Source organism: Penicillium taxi (genome assembly GCF_028828555.1).
Source record: "Penicillium taxi strain IBT 34144 chromosome Unknown utg000003l_segment0_segment0, whole genome shotgun sequence".
Taxonomy (NCBI): Eukaryota; Fungi; Ascomycota; class Eurotiomycetes; order Eurotiales; family Aspergillaceae; genus Penicillium; species Penicillium taxi.
Window position 1 is genome coordinate 947,262 of NW_026643205.1, and position 13,130 is coordinate 960,391.

At 47.6% G+C, this 13,130-nt stretch overlaps 5 protein-coding genes across 5 annotated transcripts; 1 reads left to right on the forward strand and 4 right to left on the reverse strand.

The window, feature by feature from the left end:
* Nucleotides 1-77: 77 nt before the first annotated feature.
* On the forward strand, nt 78-438 carry N7495_003839 (uncharacterized protein; the record flags this gene model as incomplete). The annotated part of the gene is made up of 2 exons (XM_057206490.1): nt 78-176; nt 223-438. The coding sequence occupies 2 exons, from the start codon at nt 78-80 to the stop codon at nt 436-438; spliced, it is 315 nt and encodes a 104-aa protein (XP_057064170.1).
* A 3,943-nt stretch (nt 439-4,381) lies between these two features.
* N7495_003840 (putative PHD finger domain protein) lies at nt 4,382-7,076 on the reverse strand (the record flags this gene model as incomplete). Its single annotated transcript, XM_057206491.1, has 4 exons — nt 4,382-6,325; nt 6,386-6,605; nt 6,664-6,761; nt 6,900-7,076. The coding sequence occupies 4 exons, from the start codon at nt 7,074-7,076 to the stop codon at nt 4,382-4,384; spliced, it is 2,439 nt and encodes an 812-aa protein (XP_057064171.1).
* Nucleotides 7,077-8,059: 983 nt separating this feature from the next.
* On the reverse strand, nt 8,060-9,420 carry N7495_003841 (Rcd1-like cell differentiation family protein; the record flags this gene model as incomplete). The annotated part of the gene is made up of 4 exons (XM_057206492.1): nt 8,060-8,234; nt 8,287-8,662; nt 8,738-8,893; nt 8,964-9,420. 4 exons carry the CDS (start codon nt 9,418-9,420, stop codon nt 8,060-8,062), a joined length of 1,164 nt encoding a protein of 387 aa, XP_057064172.1.
* Nucleotides 9,421-10,348: 928 nt separating this feature from the next.
* Nucleotides 10,349-11,428, reverse strand: N7495_003842 (uncharacterized protein; the record flags this gene model as incomplete). Its single annotated transcript, XM_057206493.1, has 1 exon — nt 10,349-11,428. One exon carries the CDS (start codon nt 11,426-11,428, stop codon nt 10,349-10,351), a length of 1,080 nt encoding a protein of 359 aa, XP_057064173.1.
* Nucleotides 11,429-12,237: 809 nt separating this feature from the next.
* N7495_003843 (uncharacterized protein) lies at nt 12,238-13,005 on the reverse strand (the record flags this gene model as incomplete). The annotated part of the gene is made up of 1 exon (XM_057206494.1): nt 12,238-13,005. The coding sequence occupies one exon, from the start codon at nt 13,003-13,005 to the stop codon at nt 12,238-12,240; it is 768 nt and encodes a 255-aa protein (XP_057064174.1).
* Nucleotides 13,006-13,130: the final 125 nt, after the last annotated feature.

Here is a 13,130-nt window from a genome sequence, read left to right on the forward strand (position 1 = left end):
GGACTAGTAACTATTTTACTTCAATCATTGGTATCAGACTCTGACAGAAATGCAAGTCTGCATCCAAGATCAACAGGATGGTGCATCTGTCAGTTGTCACCAGCAGTCCGCCCAATCTTAATATTGGCTCGGTCAGGAACCGAACGGTTCCCTGTCAGAATGCGCAGAACCTTGCAGTAAGCAATGCAGTTAGTATGTTTTCTTTTTGCCTTGCCTAAACAGTGGCAGTGTATTTGCACCCTCGCCCCTTCGTCTCGTTATTACCCAGCTACTCAGTACCCAGGTGGATACCTAGGTATGGACAAGGGCAAATCAGAACGTCAACGACTGTCGATCATAGCACCCCTACGAAGGACTCCACTATTCTCGGCAGTGCACACTGGGTGTGATGTCGCGAGATTGAGAAACTCTTGGAATGGAGGTGTGGAAGAGGAATAGGTTGCGCGGGAACCTTATGCGTAGTTGAAGGTCATTGCTGAGATTCTGCTGGGCACTAGGGGGATTCTGGGGGATGACCAACTTAGCATACTACTTGAGTACTTACATATAGCCTGCAATGCATTCCACGTGGTTTGAAAATTTCATATATGGCAGAGATGCAGAAAGTTCGTTTCGGGCAATGGCTTCGGTCTAGTCTCGACTCTGCGCTTCTTTTTGCCGCCAGATCATATCTGGACATCGGGGTCCACATGGCATCGGGGTCCACACGGGCACTATCCAAAGGTAATGATTTCCATAGCTAAATAACGGACTAAAAGCGAAACATCAGGCGAGTCAATTAAACAGGGGTCTGAGATTTGTGTCCACCATCTTCCTAGACAGGTTAGTCTAGTTCGAGTCGGCCACAAAATTATAATTTGAAATCATCACGGACTCGGCTATAGACGAGTATGTCAACAAATTACGGAAACAACAAGCCGGGCGAATATCCATGACTATCTACGGAGTACGGAGTCGGGAGGGGAGTGTGGAGGACGATTAGGCGACAATTGACCAGGGTAGTTCGTCTAAAGATAAGATTCCAGCCTATCAACAGACGCTATGATCAATATTTCAAATTGTTCAATCATCTGATCTAAACCGGTGTTAAGCCAGTACCCAGTTTAATCGGGGTATCCGACAGGCTAGAATAGTTGAACCTTGAGTAAGTATCAAATTGAGTTTATCCGCAGATCATTAGATTAAATTGATAACTGATAACGATAAACACTTCAGATTTTAAGGTTGCCCTTCCCGGCTTAGGTAATCAAGATCTTAACCCACGGATCACAGACGGGCCGAATATGGTTAAGAGTAAATGCCCGAACACGCCACTACCTCCGTTTACCTATCGGGGAAGTGGACATATAACCGTTCGGCCGATACGGACATAAATGAACACCCACCATCCAATCACTACGCTTTAATGACATCCATAAGCAAGGATTGACGCCATTACGGATATATTGAGAGTTCACGACCTCCTTTTCTGGTTCCGCGCGACAGTATTAAAGTTTATTCCCAACGGCAACGACGTCAATATATGCCGGTTTAGGAATCGACCACGAAGGAAATGGGAAGCAGCGTTGCCTTAGGAAGACTAAAACTGGCAAACATCGCACCAGAGCTGGACTATAGTGCCATGGAAAATGAACTCGAACCAGCGTTGAAATGCCTCCAGGGCTATTTATCTTCTAACGGCACACACTTCTATTGGGCCTCGGAATTACGCAAGATATTCCCCATCTGTTACCCCCCTCTTTTCCCCTTTTCAAATACATTGGACGCGCTAGATAGTAGACAAAAACGATTACGATAATACGAAGCCGTGGAGACTAGATCTACGCATGTGCAGGGGTTAAAAGAAACAATTAAATATAGATCTAGATGTAATGCCGCAGCGGCAGAGACTAGGGAATCTGAATCTGAACCTGGATCTGAATCAAACTGTTAAACGTGGGGCTGTATTGGACCCACAAGTATACAGAACACGAATAGAGATGAGCTACATACCTATGGTGGAGTCTGAAATTAGCAAGCTCAGTAGGAGTTACTCCTATGGTCCGTATGTTTTAGTTTTATTATATTTAGTCCCCACGTAGATAAGATTAGTCTAAACCACGCGCAGTAGTTAGGTTAAAATGTAGGAATTCAACTATGATGCCATGACTCCCTAATACCTCTTATTAATCCATGACAAAAAATCCCACGACAGAGGAATCCAATGGAAGCCAGAGCATTTTCTACTTTAGCTCCATTTTTCTCTTCTGCTTCGAGAGGAACGTGTCACATTGTCACATTTACTTTTCTTATCACTTGCATCGTGCATGTCAGGACTCAGGAGTCCTCAGGTTTGTTACTTGCTTGATATATAAACTTCGCTTAGCTTTTACCTTTTAAGGCTGATTATCCGAAACAAACAGTCACCTGGTCATATTAAGATACAGTCTACAGGTGCAATGTAGATCTTTCCTGTTCATTGTTACTAGGGCTATTGTTCAAATCTTGGTTACTAGATTAGGTACTTTCAAGTCTAGACATCATAATCCAATTATAACCTAGCTAGACTGCAACCTGTACTTAGGTACATACCTACGACGTAGGGCCGAGGATTTCCAGTGGATTTCGGACTTCGGATTCCGAACACCGTGCGTAAAGATTTACAAGCATTGGAAAGCAAGTGCGGAATAAAAACCGTCGGAAAAAAACAGCCTAAAGTCCCGTGGTTAGATCAATTAGTTGGCGCAAGCTAACACTCCAACCCACGGATCGCAAGGGTTCCTCTGAAACTCATTTTTGATGATAGTCTATCAATTTCCACACTGTGGAGAACTCAATCTCCCCGTGCCCTGCCATGACTAGTCATTCGGTATTTGAGACCGTGGGTGGGGTATGCGCATGCAGACGGCGGATACTAGTCGACATAGTGTGGCAATATCACCCCGATCTGAATCTCCACGGAGTTTCAATGTTGTCAGTTAGCTCCGATTCGACGATGACCCCCTGTCCAGATTACTCCGATTAGATATTGCGTTAACTTTCTAGGCCCATTTCAACGTATCTTCTCCACTCTTGGGCTTAATAGTATAGTTTCATCTATTTATCTCCTCGTTTATCGGCTACAATGTTCATGACTAGCCGCGAATACCAATTTCTGATTGATACATTCAGCGCACGGGATTGGCGCAACCATGATGTACTAATTGGCTAGTTACAGCTCGGACCAACGGTAGATCGACCGTTCTTCCTTATAGAATTGACACTAGGCCAAGAAGGGACGGCACTAAACCATAACTAGAATCTGTATATAAATCAGTCCCACTGAATGCCCAACATGCGCCGCTAGGAGAGCAGACACTTCTGGGCAGAGATGCAGCGAGAGAGAAGAATGGTCCCTATGGGTGGGGCTATGACGACGTATGGCATGCTCTGGTATTCCGTCCATGGCGTCTAGGGCATTAAATGTGGTAGTGGCAGAGGTAAATGATGAAATGTCTATTTTCATAATATAATGACAGAAAGTGGTGTTTGAGGACATAGAGCAAAAACAGAGAAGATGAAGAAATTTAGAGCGGGCATCTATATAAGTCATATTTTGGGAAATCCCGATTATCCTGCCAAATACTCTACTATATTACTACTGATTCTTGAAGTCTCATACATATTTGGCATTTGGGATACGGTTCTTGAATTATGGTTTGGAAAACACACGATTTCAAAAACAATCAAAAGAAAGAATCATAAGATGCTCAAACCCTGCGTTTAGCTTGCTGTCCGACTTCATTTCATCCTGACTACCTAGAGGTCGCCGGGTCAATTGGTGGTGGAAATGATCGAATTTACAACGGAGAAGGAGCTACAGATGAGATAATAAAAAGATAGCCTTGGTCGTTTTCAAATTCCATGGGAGAGTTTAAATTGTAAGAATAGCAAGAATAGTAAGCAGAAATTGTACTCAGTACATAAATACTAACTTGATATGGTAAAAATGCTGTTCTATACCTAGGTACGTATATCTAGATATCGGGGCTGTGGTGGGAAGCATCAGGTGATCATCCAAGGCAATTGAACTGCAAAAATATCAAGAATTAGAAGCCGATCTCGGAATCAAGGCTCTAAATCGATTAAGACCAACGTAGTTCTATTACTTAAAGTACACCAGTCCACGAACTGGAAAAAGGATACTGGAAAAAAAAAGAATATTGAGCGCCGGCCTCCAAGGCCATCTGGAAAGGAAACGCCCCAACCATCTTGATGCACAGCGCAAGAGAGAAAATGAATCAAAACATGCGACAAAATCTTGGTTTTGTAGGTATCAGCAAAACGATCTTCAACGATTTAGTTTCAACGAGACAGCGGTCAACATTGTAATTGTGACCGAATAGTCATTTTCAGTGCAGATTCACTGCCGAGTTTTGTCTCCACGCTGAGGCGATGGAACAGGCTCAGGCTGTTGAGCCGTGGAGTTCAGCGAGGGGATGCGATTCATGGTAGGGGATGACATCTGCTGGCTGTAGCTGTATCCCTGCTGCATCTCGCGTGCTCGACGCTCTTCCTGCTCTGGTGTCATGCACTTCACGGGCGGGGGGATAGGTGCATCTGGCGAGTTGCGGCCCATGAGCTTGGGGCTTGGCTCTAGTCTGTGAATGAGTGGTAGGACATGGGCGCCAGCCATGCCTGCAGTCATGGGGCGAGGGGACTGCTTGGTTGGGCTGATTCCAGACATACCAATTCCGTGAGAGCTGTGTGGAGGCGATGAGTGGCTGCCGTTCGGGGTCGCGGCAGCAGAAAAGCGTCGGTAATTGCCAGACATCGCTGGGAGCGCTCCATGACCCGATTGTGGGCGCGGAGTTGAGTAGCTCTGGAATGAATTTGAGCCGTTTATGGCGACAGGGGGAAAGCCTGCGAGAGGGCCAACGTCACGGTTGCCCTGGGTAGGAGACATTGATGGCTGATTTTGTATCGGGCCATGTCCAGAGTGAGAAGAAGAGGGACGAACAGAGGGGAAAGATCCAAAGGTTCCAATAGGTGGTAGGGGTCCTGGTTGCATGGGCGGCAGGGTATGCTGGACAGTGCCATTCTTTTGTGGAGAGAATAGAGGTCGAGGAGGGCTGGATGATGGCAGGGGGGTTTGGTTGGTAAATTGAGCACGACGCTCGGGTGACTGAGGAATGTAGAATTGCCCTTGGAGAGAAGGCAGTGTTTGGTGAGCAGGCAAGCCAGTGGATGGCCCATTCTGTAGATCGGAAAGAGCAGTACGAGTCTTTTTCACCGGAGACGAGGGAGGAAGATCGTCATCCTCGTCCACCTTGCGCTTATTGCCGTCACTAGGAGATGAAGGAGATGCACTGACTCGGAATTTGATTGGCGGGAGCTTGGGCTGATTGTAATCTTCCTGCTTTTGCTTGCAATCACGACAGATGAAGTGGAAGTCATCTTTCCCGGCATCTTCCTTTTTGATATTGAGGCAGCTGCTGTGCTGCCAGACGTTGCACTTCTCACATGCAACGCTGTGGCTTCCATCATCCATATTCTCACCAAAGGCTCCACATCCAGAGCAGTCAAACACCCATTGGTCCTCTTGCTTGAGTTGTTCCAATGTCTTCTGAGACTTTGCCAACTCCGCTTGAAGGTTGCGTGCAGAGGCTCTGCTCTCGCCCCGCTCTAGCTTTTCCTGTTCAGCGGCAAGGTGCTCAAGCTCTGCTTCATGCAGAATGCGCTTCTGCTCGCGGTCCTTGATGCGCTGCTCGCGAGTCATCATACGAGACTGTCGGTCTTGCTCAAGCTGCTTGTGTCGCGCCTGGTCCCGACGTGCCTCGGCCATGGCAATCTCCCGCTTTCGGGCTGCGTCGGCAGCTTCTTTCTCAGAACGCTCTCGCTCTTCCTTGGCAGCAAGGCGACTCGATCGCTTTGCACCAGCAAGAAGTTGCATGCTGTGGAGTTCTTTTTCACGCTTCTGACGCTTGCGCTGTTGTGCATCTTCAATCTTAAGCAGTAAAGGCAAAACATGATCCTCAATTCGAGTGTACAGTAACTTCTCATCCTCATCCTTGCTCTTGATGGTTTCAAGGAAATCATGGTACTGCTGTAGGGTGACAGCCACACACTCCCACTTGAGTTCGTCACTGCCGGTCTCCCCATTATGATTCTCAATGGCAGATTCTTCTTCAACTGCGACAGCTGACGCGCGCTTCGAGGCTCGAGAGGCTCGCGAAGAACGGCTCTTAGCCTTCTTCTGTGGACGTACAGGTTCTGGGATAGCAGGGTCGGTGCGACGGTAGAGACGGTTGTCGTCAAGGACATAATAGGATCGACCTTCACGATCCCATCCGAATTCTTCAATGCGCTGGTAACTGTAAGTAACGGTGTTGTTTAATCAAATTAGTGGAACAAGAGATCAGCATACCCATTCTGTCTGTTCATTTTCCTTACTTTCAGGCATCTTCTCCCTCAGGCGATCCGCGTTCCAAAATGTCCACACAGACAGTTGATGGAGCACCCTAAGCTTGGTGAAAACCTCCATGTGGAGGAACTTATTAGGTTCTTCTTCGTATCCAAATGGATTATTGTGTTGGGGTCCTTTGGCATTGTATTGGCGGCGAGCGTATTCATCGAAATTATCAAAGCTGTATCGACAGTTAGTCATGTCACCTGTAGCCGTTCTGAACATATTCATAGACATACGTGAGTCCACGGTGCGATGAAATCCATTTCAATAAGCACAATCCAATCTCCAGTAGCTTGTGTGAGGGCTCAGGTTTGAGACATTCTTCTTCGAGATCCTATTTTGTAGAAAGGAGGGACAAGTCAGCACATTTTCAACTCAAAAAGCGCAAAGAAGTAGAAAATCCATCAATTCCATGTACAACCCTCAATGCGCGACATTGTATTGCTCGTAGAGAAGCCAAAATAGTACATACCTCAATCTCAAAATCCTCGTCAATCTTCATAACCTTGCCAAATATGCTGATGTACTGCATGAGGCTGGCAAATTCCCAGCAGTTGCGAATCGTTTGCAAGAGGCCAGGCTCCTCCTCCTCCTGCTGCTGCTCATTTTGAGTATGCGCCTCGGAACGGCTGCGCTTTCGCGTTCCCATTGCGGCGGGACGGAGGCCCGTGAAAGACTCAGTTGTATCGAAGTTCCAGCGAAGGAGGGATGTAGTTGGGCCAGAGTCACACTGAGGGTGAATCTGTCAGATATGGGTAAATTTTAAGAATTTTGTGGAAAGTAGGTTCGGTGGTGGAGTGGTTTCTGCTCTTCCGTGCTGAGAGAGGCGACGAGATGAGCTCAGTATCGCGTCGGGTCACGTGCAGATCAGATCGCGTTTGGTGCGGGTCTCACTTCAACTTCACTTTCAAAATGGAAGTAGAGAATTAAGGTATTTGGAAGTAAAATTTACCCCACTATTCTATCTAGTTTGCTTGTTTAAATTTGGCTTTTTTGGAAGTGGGAGACAGTTGATGTCTTGCCTTTTACAAAGTAATTGAGTCAAATACGTTCTTTTTTGTCGCACATGTACACAGAGATCAGCCAGCAAAAGCAGAAAATGAACAAAAATCAGATCAAATCAAATCAACGACTGGACTTTGGTATCTCTGGCTCAAGAATCTATACCTTTGAGCAATAGAAGGAAGGAATTGGTAAAGACGAGGGTAAAAATGCACAACAATAGCGCCAACCAAACCCACGACCGACTGAGCGCCGCATATCAATAGCAGAAACGAATAGGGGGAAATAAAGATGGAGAAACATATCTCAAGGTGAAGAGAAATAGAAAGAGGTGGAGAGACTAAAAAAAAGGACATAGGAATACATTAGCCCTCTCCTGTCAACATGAAATATCACAGAAGCCCGGAACCTCTCCCAATGAAAAAGTCGCGAAAATAGAAAGAAAGAAGGGAAAAGTGAACGAAGAAGAACCTCAATACCATCGAAGGGTCAATGGTCAAGGTCGAGTCATTAGATGCTCACCCCATAACTTTTGCGCCTTGTGCCCGATACTCGCCAGAAACCTGTCCCATGCATGTCGCAAGGTGGTAAAAACATCTTGCGAGGAAATAAATGCGTTTTTGTCATATTTTACATGGCCGCCGGGGCTCCATCGGATACGTTGTCTGATAAGTTGATCAGGAGCTGAGCCAGGCAGCGCTTAGTGGCTGCGTCGTCACGGAGAACCGAAGAGAATGTCGCATCTCGAAGGGGCTCGGGAAGACACTGTCGCAAAGCCTCGCGGGCGCGGCTATTATCACTCAGGCTAGTTACTGTTAATATGCGGGGTACTTGGATCCGGGGAGGGGAAGACATACCGAAGGAAGCAGCGCACAACATGCTTGAGAAGTCGCACTGTCTGTTGCTCCACCAGCTGAGTGACCATATTGCTGAGGACTGTGCCGACTGCATAAAAGCGCTCGTAGGTTGCGCAAATATATGCCAGGCCAAGATCGTCCAAAAGAATCTTCTGAACGATGAAAATTGCCACAGTCTTGCTCAGCTCGGATCCAGTCTCCATGATACGAAGACATAGAGGAATGATCTCAGTAGTTAGGAGGAAGTTAATCACTTCAGATGAATCGTTCTTGACCAACGCTCCAATGACACCAAGAGAGGTCAGACGAAGATATTCGAACGGACGAGATTTCGATGTCGTATTGAGGAATGGGTAGAGGAACAGGGGAATATGAGCTGAAAAAAGAGGATTTGATAATTAGCTTAATTGCCCGAAGAGGTGAAAATGCTGCTCTTATGGAAACCACATACCGCTTAAGAAGAGTGTGCGAGTCTCATTATGGGAAGCGACACACTGCAAGAGCGCCAGCGCATTGCAGACTCGGTTTGATGAGGCGGCAGTCAACTGCGAAGGGTTTAGAAGAGGGTAAACGGAAATGATTTCCTGAAGCAGAGAAGTCATAACACCTAGAAGTTATTAAGTTAGCCCAGTACCGGTCGGAGAGTCGATCCCCGAAATTTGAGATTTGAGTCACACCGAATGAATGCCAGATCACCAGAGCCAGCTCAGGGACTTGTTCCCGCTTCTTGCTGAGTTCCATCAGCGCTGCCTCCCGACGGACCGGGTCCAGAAGCTCTGCTACCCAGAGGAAGACTTTGCGATTCTCCTCGCTGATTCCGCCGTCCATGACGGCAGCCGAGTTGGCCAGGCTGTCGGCACCCATTCCGCCAGCACCAGCACCCTGCGCAGAATTTGTGGAGCCGTTGTTGTTCATGTTAATGCGACCATAGTGTGCTGCAGCGGCAGCCTGGGCCTGATGAGCCGCCTGAGCATGCTGCTGGGCGAGGGCGTGCTGCTGTTGGTGCTGTTGATGCTGCTGTTGCTGGTGGTGCTGTTGTGGTTGCTGCTGTTGCTGATGCTGTATCCACGAGGGATCACCCTGAGGGTACTGATGCTGGTGGGAAAAAACGTGTTGGCTCTGCGCTTGGAGCATGACGAGCGGTGGTGAGTCGACAAATTGGATAATGCTCCGGGTATGTTAATCTGCCGGGTGACACGGTGGCAGGGTGGAAAATAACGATGGATTTCAAAGAAAAAGGAAGGTCAGGAAACTTGACTCAATGTGAGAGTCATTGATGGAGTAAAGGGTTTGGAAGTCGAGGCTGAAATGATGCCTTAAGAGAGGGAGATGGAAGAGGGAAGTTCAGGTTCGGGTCGGAAGGCGGGGAGCTAAAAGACTCCGCGGCTAATAAGGTCGTTATGTGTGCGCACCCTCACATCCCCGTCAATAACCATGGAAGACTTATAGACAGTCATCCTAAGTTAAAGCTTTATGTAATTCTATTATTCTATCTTCAATAAAGCTTCAAGCAAGTTTAACTTCATCCAACCTCGTGATTAGCCCTTGCCGGGTCTATATGCATCATGCAGACAGCCTACAGCCTACAGCCTATACAGCCTAGGGGTCTATCCTTGCCAACGAAGAACATTGTACCTGCAAGACCAGTCCTAATTACAGTATTATACCTGATGCAACAGCTTATACATATCAGCTGTGATATCTACGGAGGCTTGAGCGTTTTGTGTCTGGCGTATCATAGCATGTTTCAAGGATCAAGTCTCAATTTGAAGCTGAAGTACGTCGTTCACATGTCTCGTATGTACATTCTTTTCTCATTTTTGATAGAGAAACAGAATGGGAAGAAGTCATTTCCAAAGAATAAAAGTAAGTCATAATGGTACATCGTAAAATCATATTAACATCCGGCGCCATAAAATACGTGAATCTATCGCGTTGTGCTTTATAGCGACCACTTCTCAACCCTTCAGATCATCGACGCGATCGACCCTCTGACCGTCGTGACCGAGACCTTCTTGACTGAGATCGTCTTGAGTCTCGGGTTCGTCCATCAGAACTTGCGCTACCTAGATGTAAAAGTCAGGATTGGGTTTGTTTTATCGAGTGTTTGATGGGAGTACTCACTGGCTGTGTATTCTGAATAGTAGTAGTACGAACTTGGATACGTGTAATCGGTCCTGTCGTCTTCGTGGTGCTCTTCTTTATTGTGTCTCCTCAATCCTAGACATAGAGCCAGAGCACCTAAGACAATAGCTACGGTTGCTAAACCGCCACCTGATTTCTTCTTCTTCTCGCTAATCTCGCTGACAGTTCCTGATGGCCTCGTACCGAACCAAGTGCGGCCTGCAGGGCGAGGTCGAGGGCGAGTACCGGCTGATGAGTGACGAGAGTAGCGTTCTTCGACAACTGTCTCCTCCGTTCGGCGGCGACTGCGAAGACCCAGTGCAGCAAGAAGACCTAACAAAGCACCTCTGAAACACAAGCAGCCACAGAGAAGTAGCAGCAAGATGACACCTGCAATGACACCGATAACAATTCCTGCAATGGCACCGCCGCTCAGACCACTGTGTGTGGCTGCTTTGGCTCCGATTAGCTCGGCACCGTCTGTTCCAACCGGAGCGATGAATGCCTCGGTAGTAGTAGCTGCAGCAGTTGCAGTTGCAGTAGAAGCGCCGTTACTTGTCTGTCGTACACCGGGAGTAGCCTCGCCCGTGATCGCAGCCGAGGAGCTCTCCGCGACACATACCCCATCCTGACACTCTTGCGCTGCGTCACAGCAGGTTGTGCCGCACGTTGATTCACCGAGGTTGAGTCTGCAGGTCATTGTGGTGGTGGTGGCTGCCGCTGTTGTGACTTGACTACTCCAGACCGAAGTGACCGTCACGGTTTCGGCTTCAGTCACCACATAGGTTGTTGTGTAGTATTCCCAGCCGTCGGTCGAGTCTAAGCAAACTGCTTCACCGGCGCTGTTTTCACTGCAAGTCTGGCTGGAGGAGCAGCACAGCCAACCGTTGTAGCCACATGAGTTTGCGCATCGCTTTTCGAGTTCGTTCTCCTCCAGTGACAATGGTGTCGCGATCACACCTACAATATTCAACACAAGGCTTATCGAAAGCACTGGAATGAGAGAAGAAGCGCGCATCGCGAGTGGTGAGAGCGATACAGCGCTCGTGAATGTATAAGCGATCCGAGACTTCGAGGAATGTTCTGTGATCAATCGGTAATCGGAATGGTGGTTGTATAGGTCGTTTACTTGAACGACGAAGATCGGACAACACCGAGGAATGTATTTTTTGTATTTTTATTTTATTTTGTAAGATGGTTGTGGAATGTAGATAGCAGTATGAAAGAGATAAAAAGAGAAGAAGGTGCAGAGTCCCAAGTCTAGGTGCATGTCCCAGCCACCGTCTGTGTACACCCAACCACCCGAATTAACTCCCAATCCTTCTGTCTTTATTTACATTACACTTTCTTAATTTTCCAAGAGGCTGGGTCTCACATTTGGACTCGTTCGATTTCCTTGGATTTCCCTTTTTTTATGAAGCATTTCGTCTTGAATTGAGTGTTTTCATGCTCAGAGGGTGTACTTGACCTGACTTGACCCCTCACGTTGCTACCGCTTGTGATGGTATCTATGAAGTACAGAGTAAACAATCAACAACTATTATGATACCACCAAATTCCACCAACCTAGCTCTGCGTTAGCTCAATTGCCCCCAATTACCTCGTATTCCGTGCTCTGTACTAAAGTAAATATGTACTAAATATGTACTTTTAGCCCCCGGGGTGGGTCCGGGTTGTTGGTTGAATTGCAAACTGGTCGAGTCCATGAATTATTGACATTCAATTGGGAATGAAATCCAAAATAGACAGAAAGAAAAGAAAAGAAAAGAGAAATGTACAAGTCATCCAAGACATTAGATATGCCCCTCTAATAGCATGATCATCACGTTAAACAAAGATCCCTGCAATACCAACGGCCAATCCGAGAACAAGATCGTGAAGACTCGAAGATCGAAGCGGCACTCCGTTACCACTAAAGCCCGCAGTAGCTGATGACACCGACGCACAATAGTTCGGGCTGAGACCGTGACAAGCCGCTGCACTCAGACTCGAACAGATGGACGTGGCCTGTGATAGTGCGGTCACAGCTTCCACTGTCACTCCACCTCCAGATCCGCCCACTGTAACTCCATACCGCCCATAGAGGGCTGCTGTACACGCTGTATATTCAGACTGGCAGAGCGAGTAGTATGATGTGCATGATGCTGCATTCACGAAGCTGGTCGGGACATTGACGAAGGCATAGGGTCCAGTGAGGGTGGATTCGGTTTTGGTAACTCCCGAACTGGTAGTCGTTGCACTCGCGCCCTGGGGGAAGAGAAAGCTGCTATCTGTGGTCGTGGTATCAGTCCTCGTAGCCGTTGAAGCGCCAGTAAGACTGCCAGTGCAGCTTGCACCGGTCGGGCAGCAGGCGATGTTGTTGGCGGCATCGGCGGTGCAGGTAGTTCCGGTTATGCAGCAGACATCGGCATTGCCCAGCTTTGAACATGAGTTGTAGCCGCTGGGGCAATTATCTGTATCCCGCTTCAAAATCTGGAGAACCTCAAAGGCCCGTCGATTGGACTCGACATTTTGCGGGGATAAAAATGGCAGCGTTTGTAGCGACAGTGCCGTCGTGGGGAGCGACAAGATCCCGATCCACCACGCTGCCAGCATTCTTGTGGCCCGGAGCGGTGAGGACGAGAAATGTGAAGGCTAGTAACGATCGCGACCGAGGGGAATTATAGATAGCGGTCTGATCTTTGTCGCTTGATGTCGTTCGTCTGGTTCTCGTTCAAACT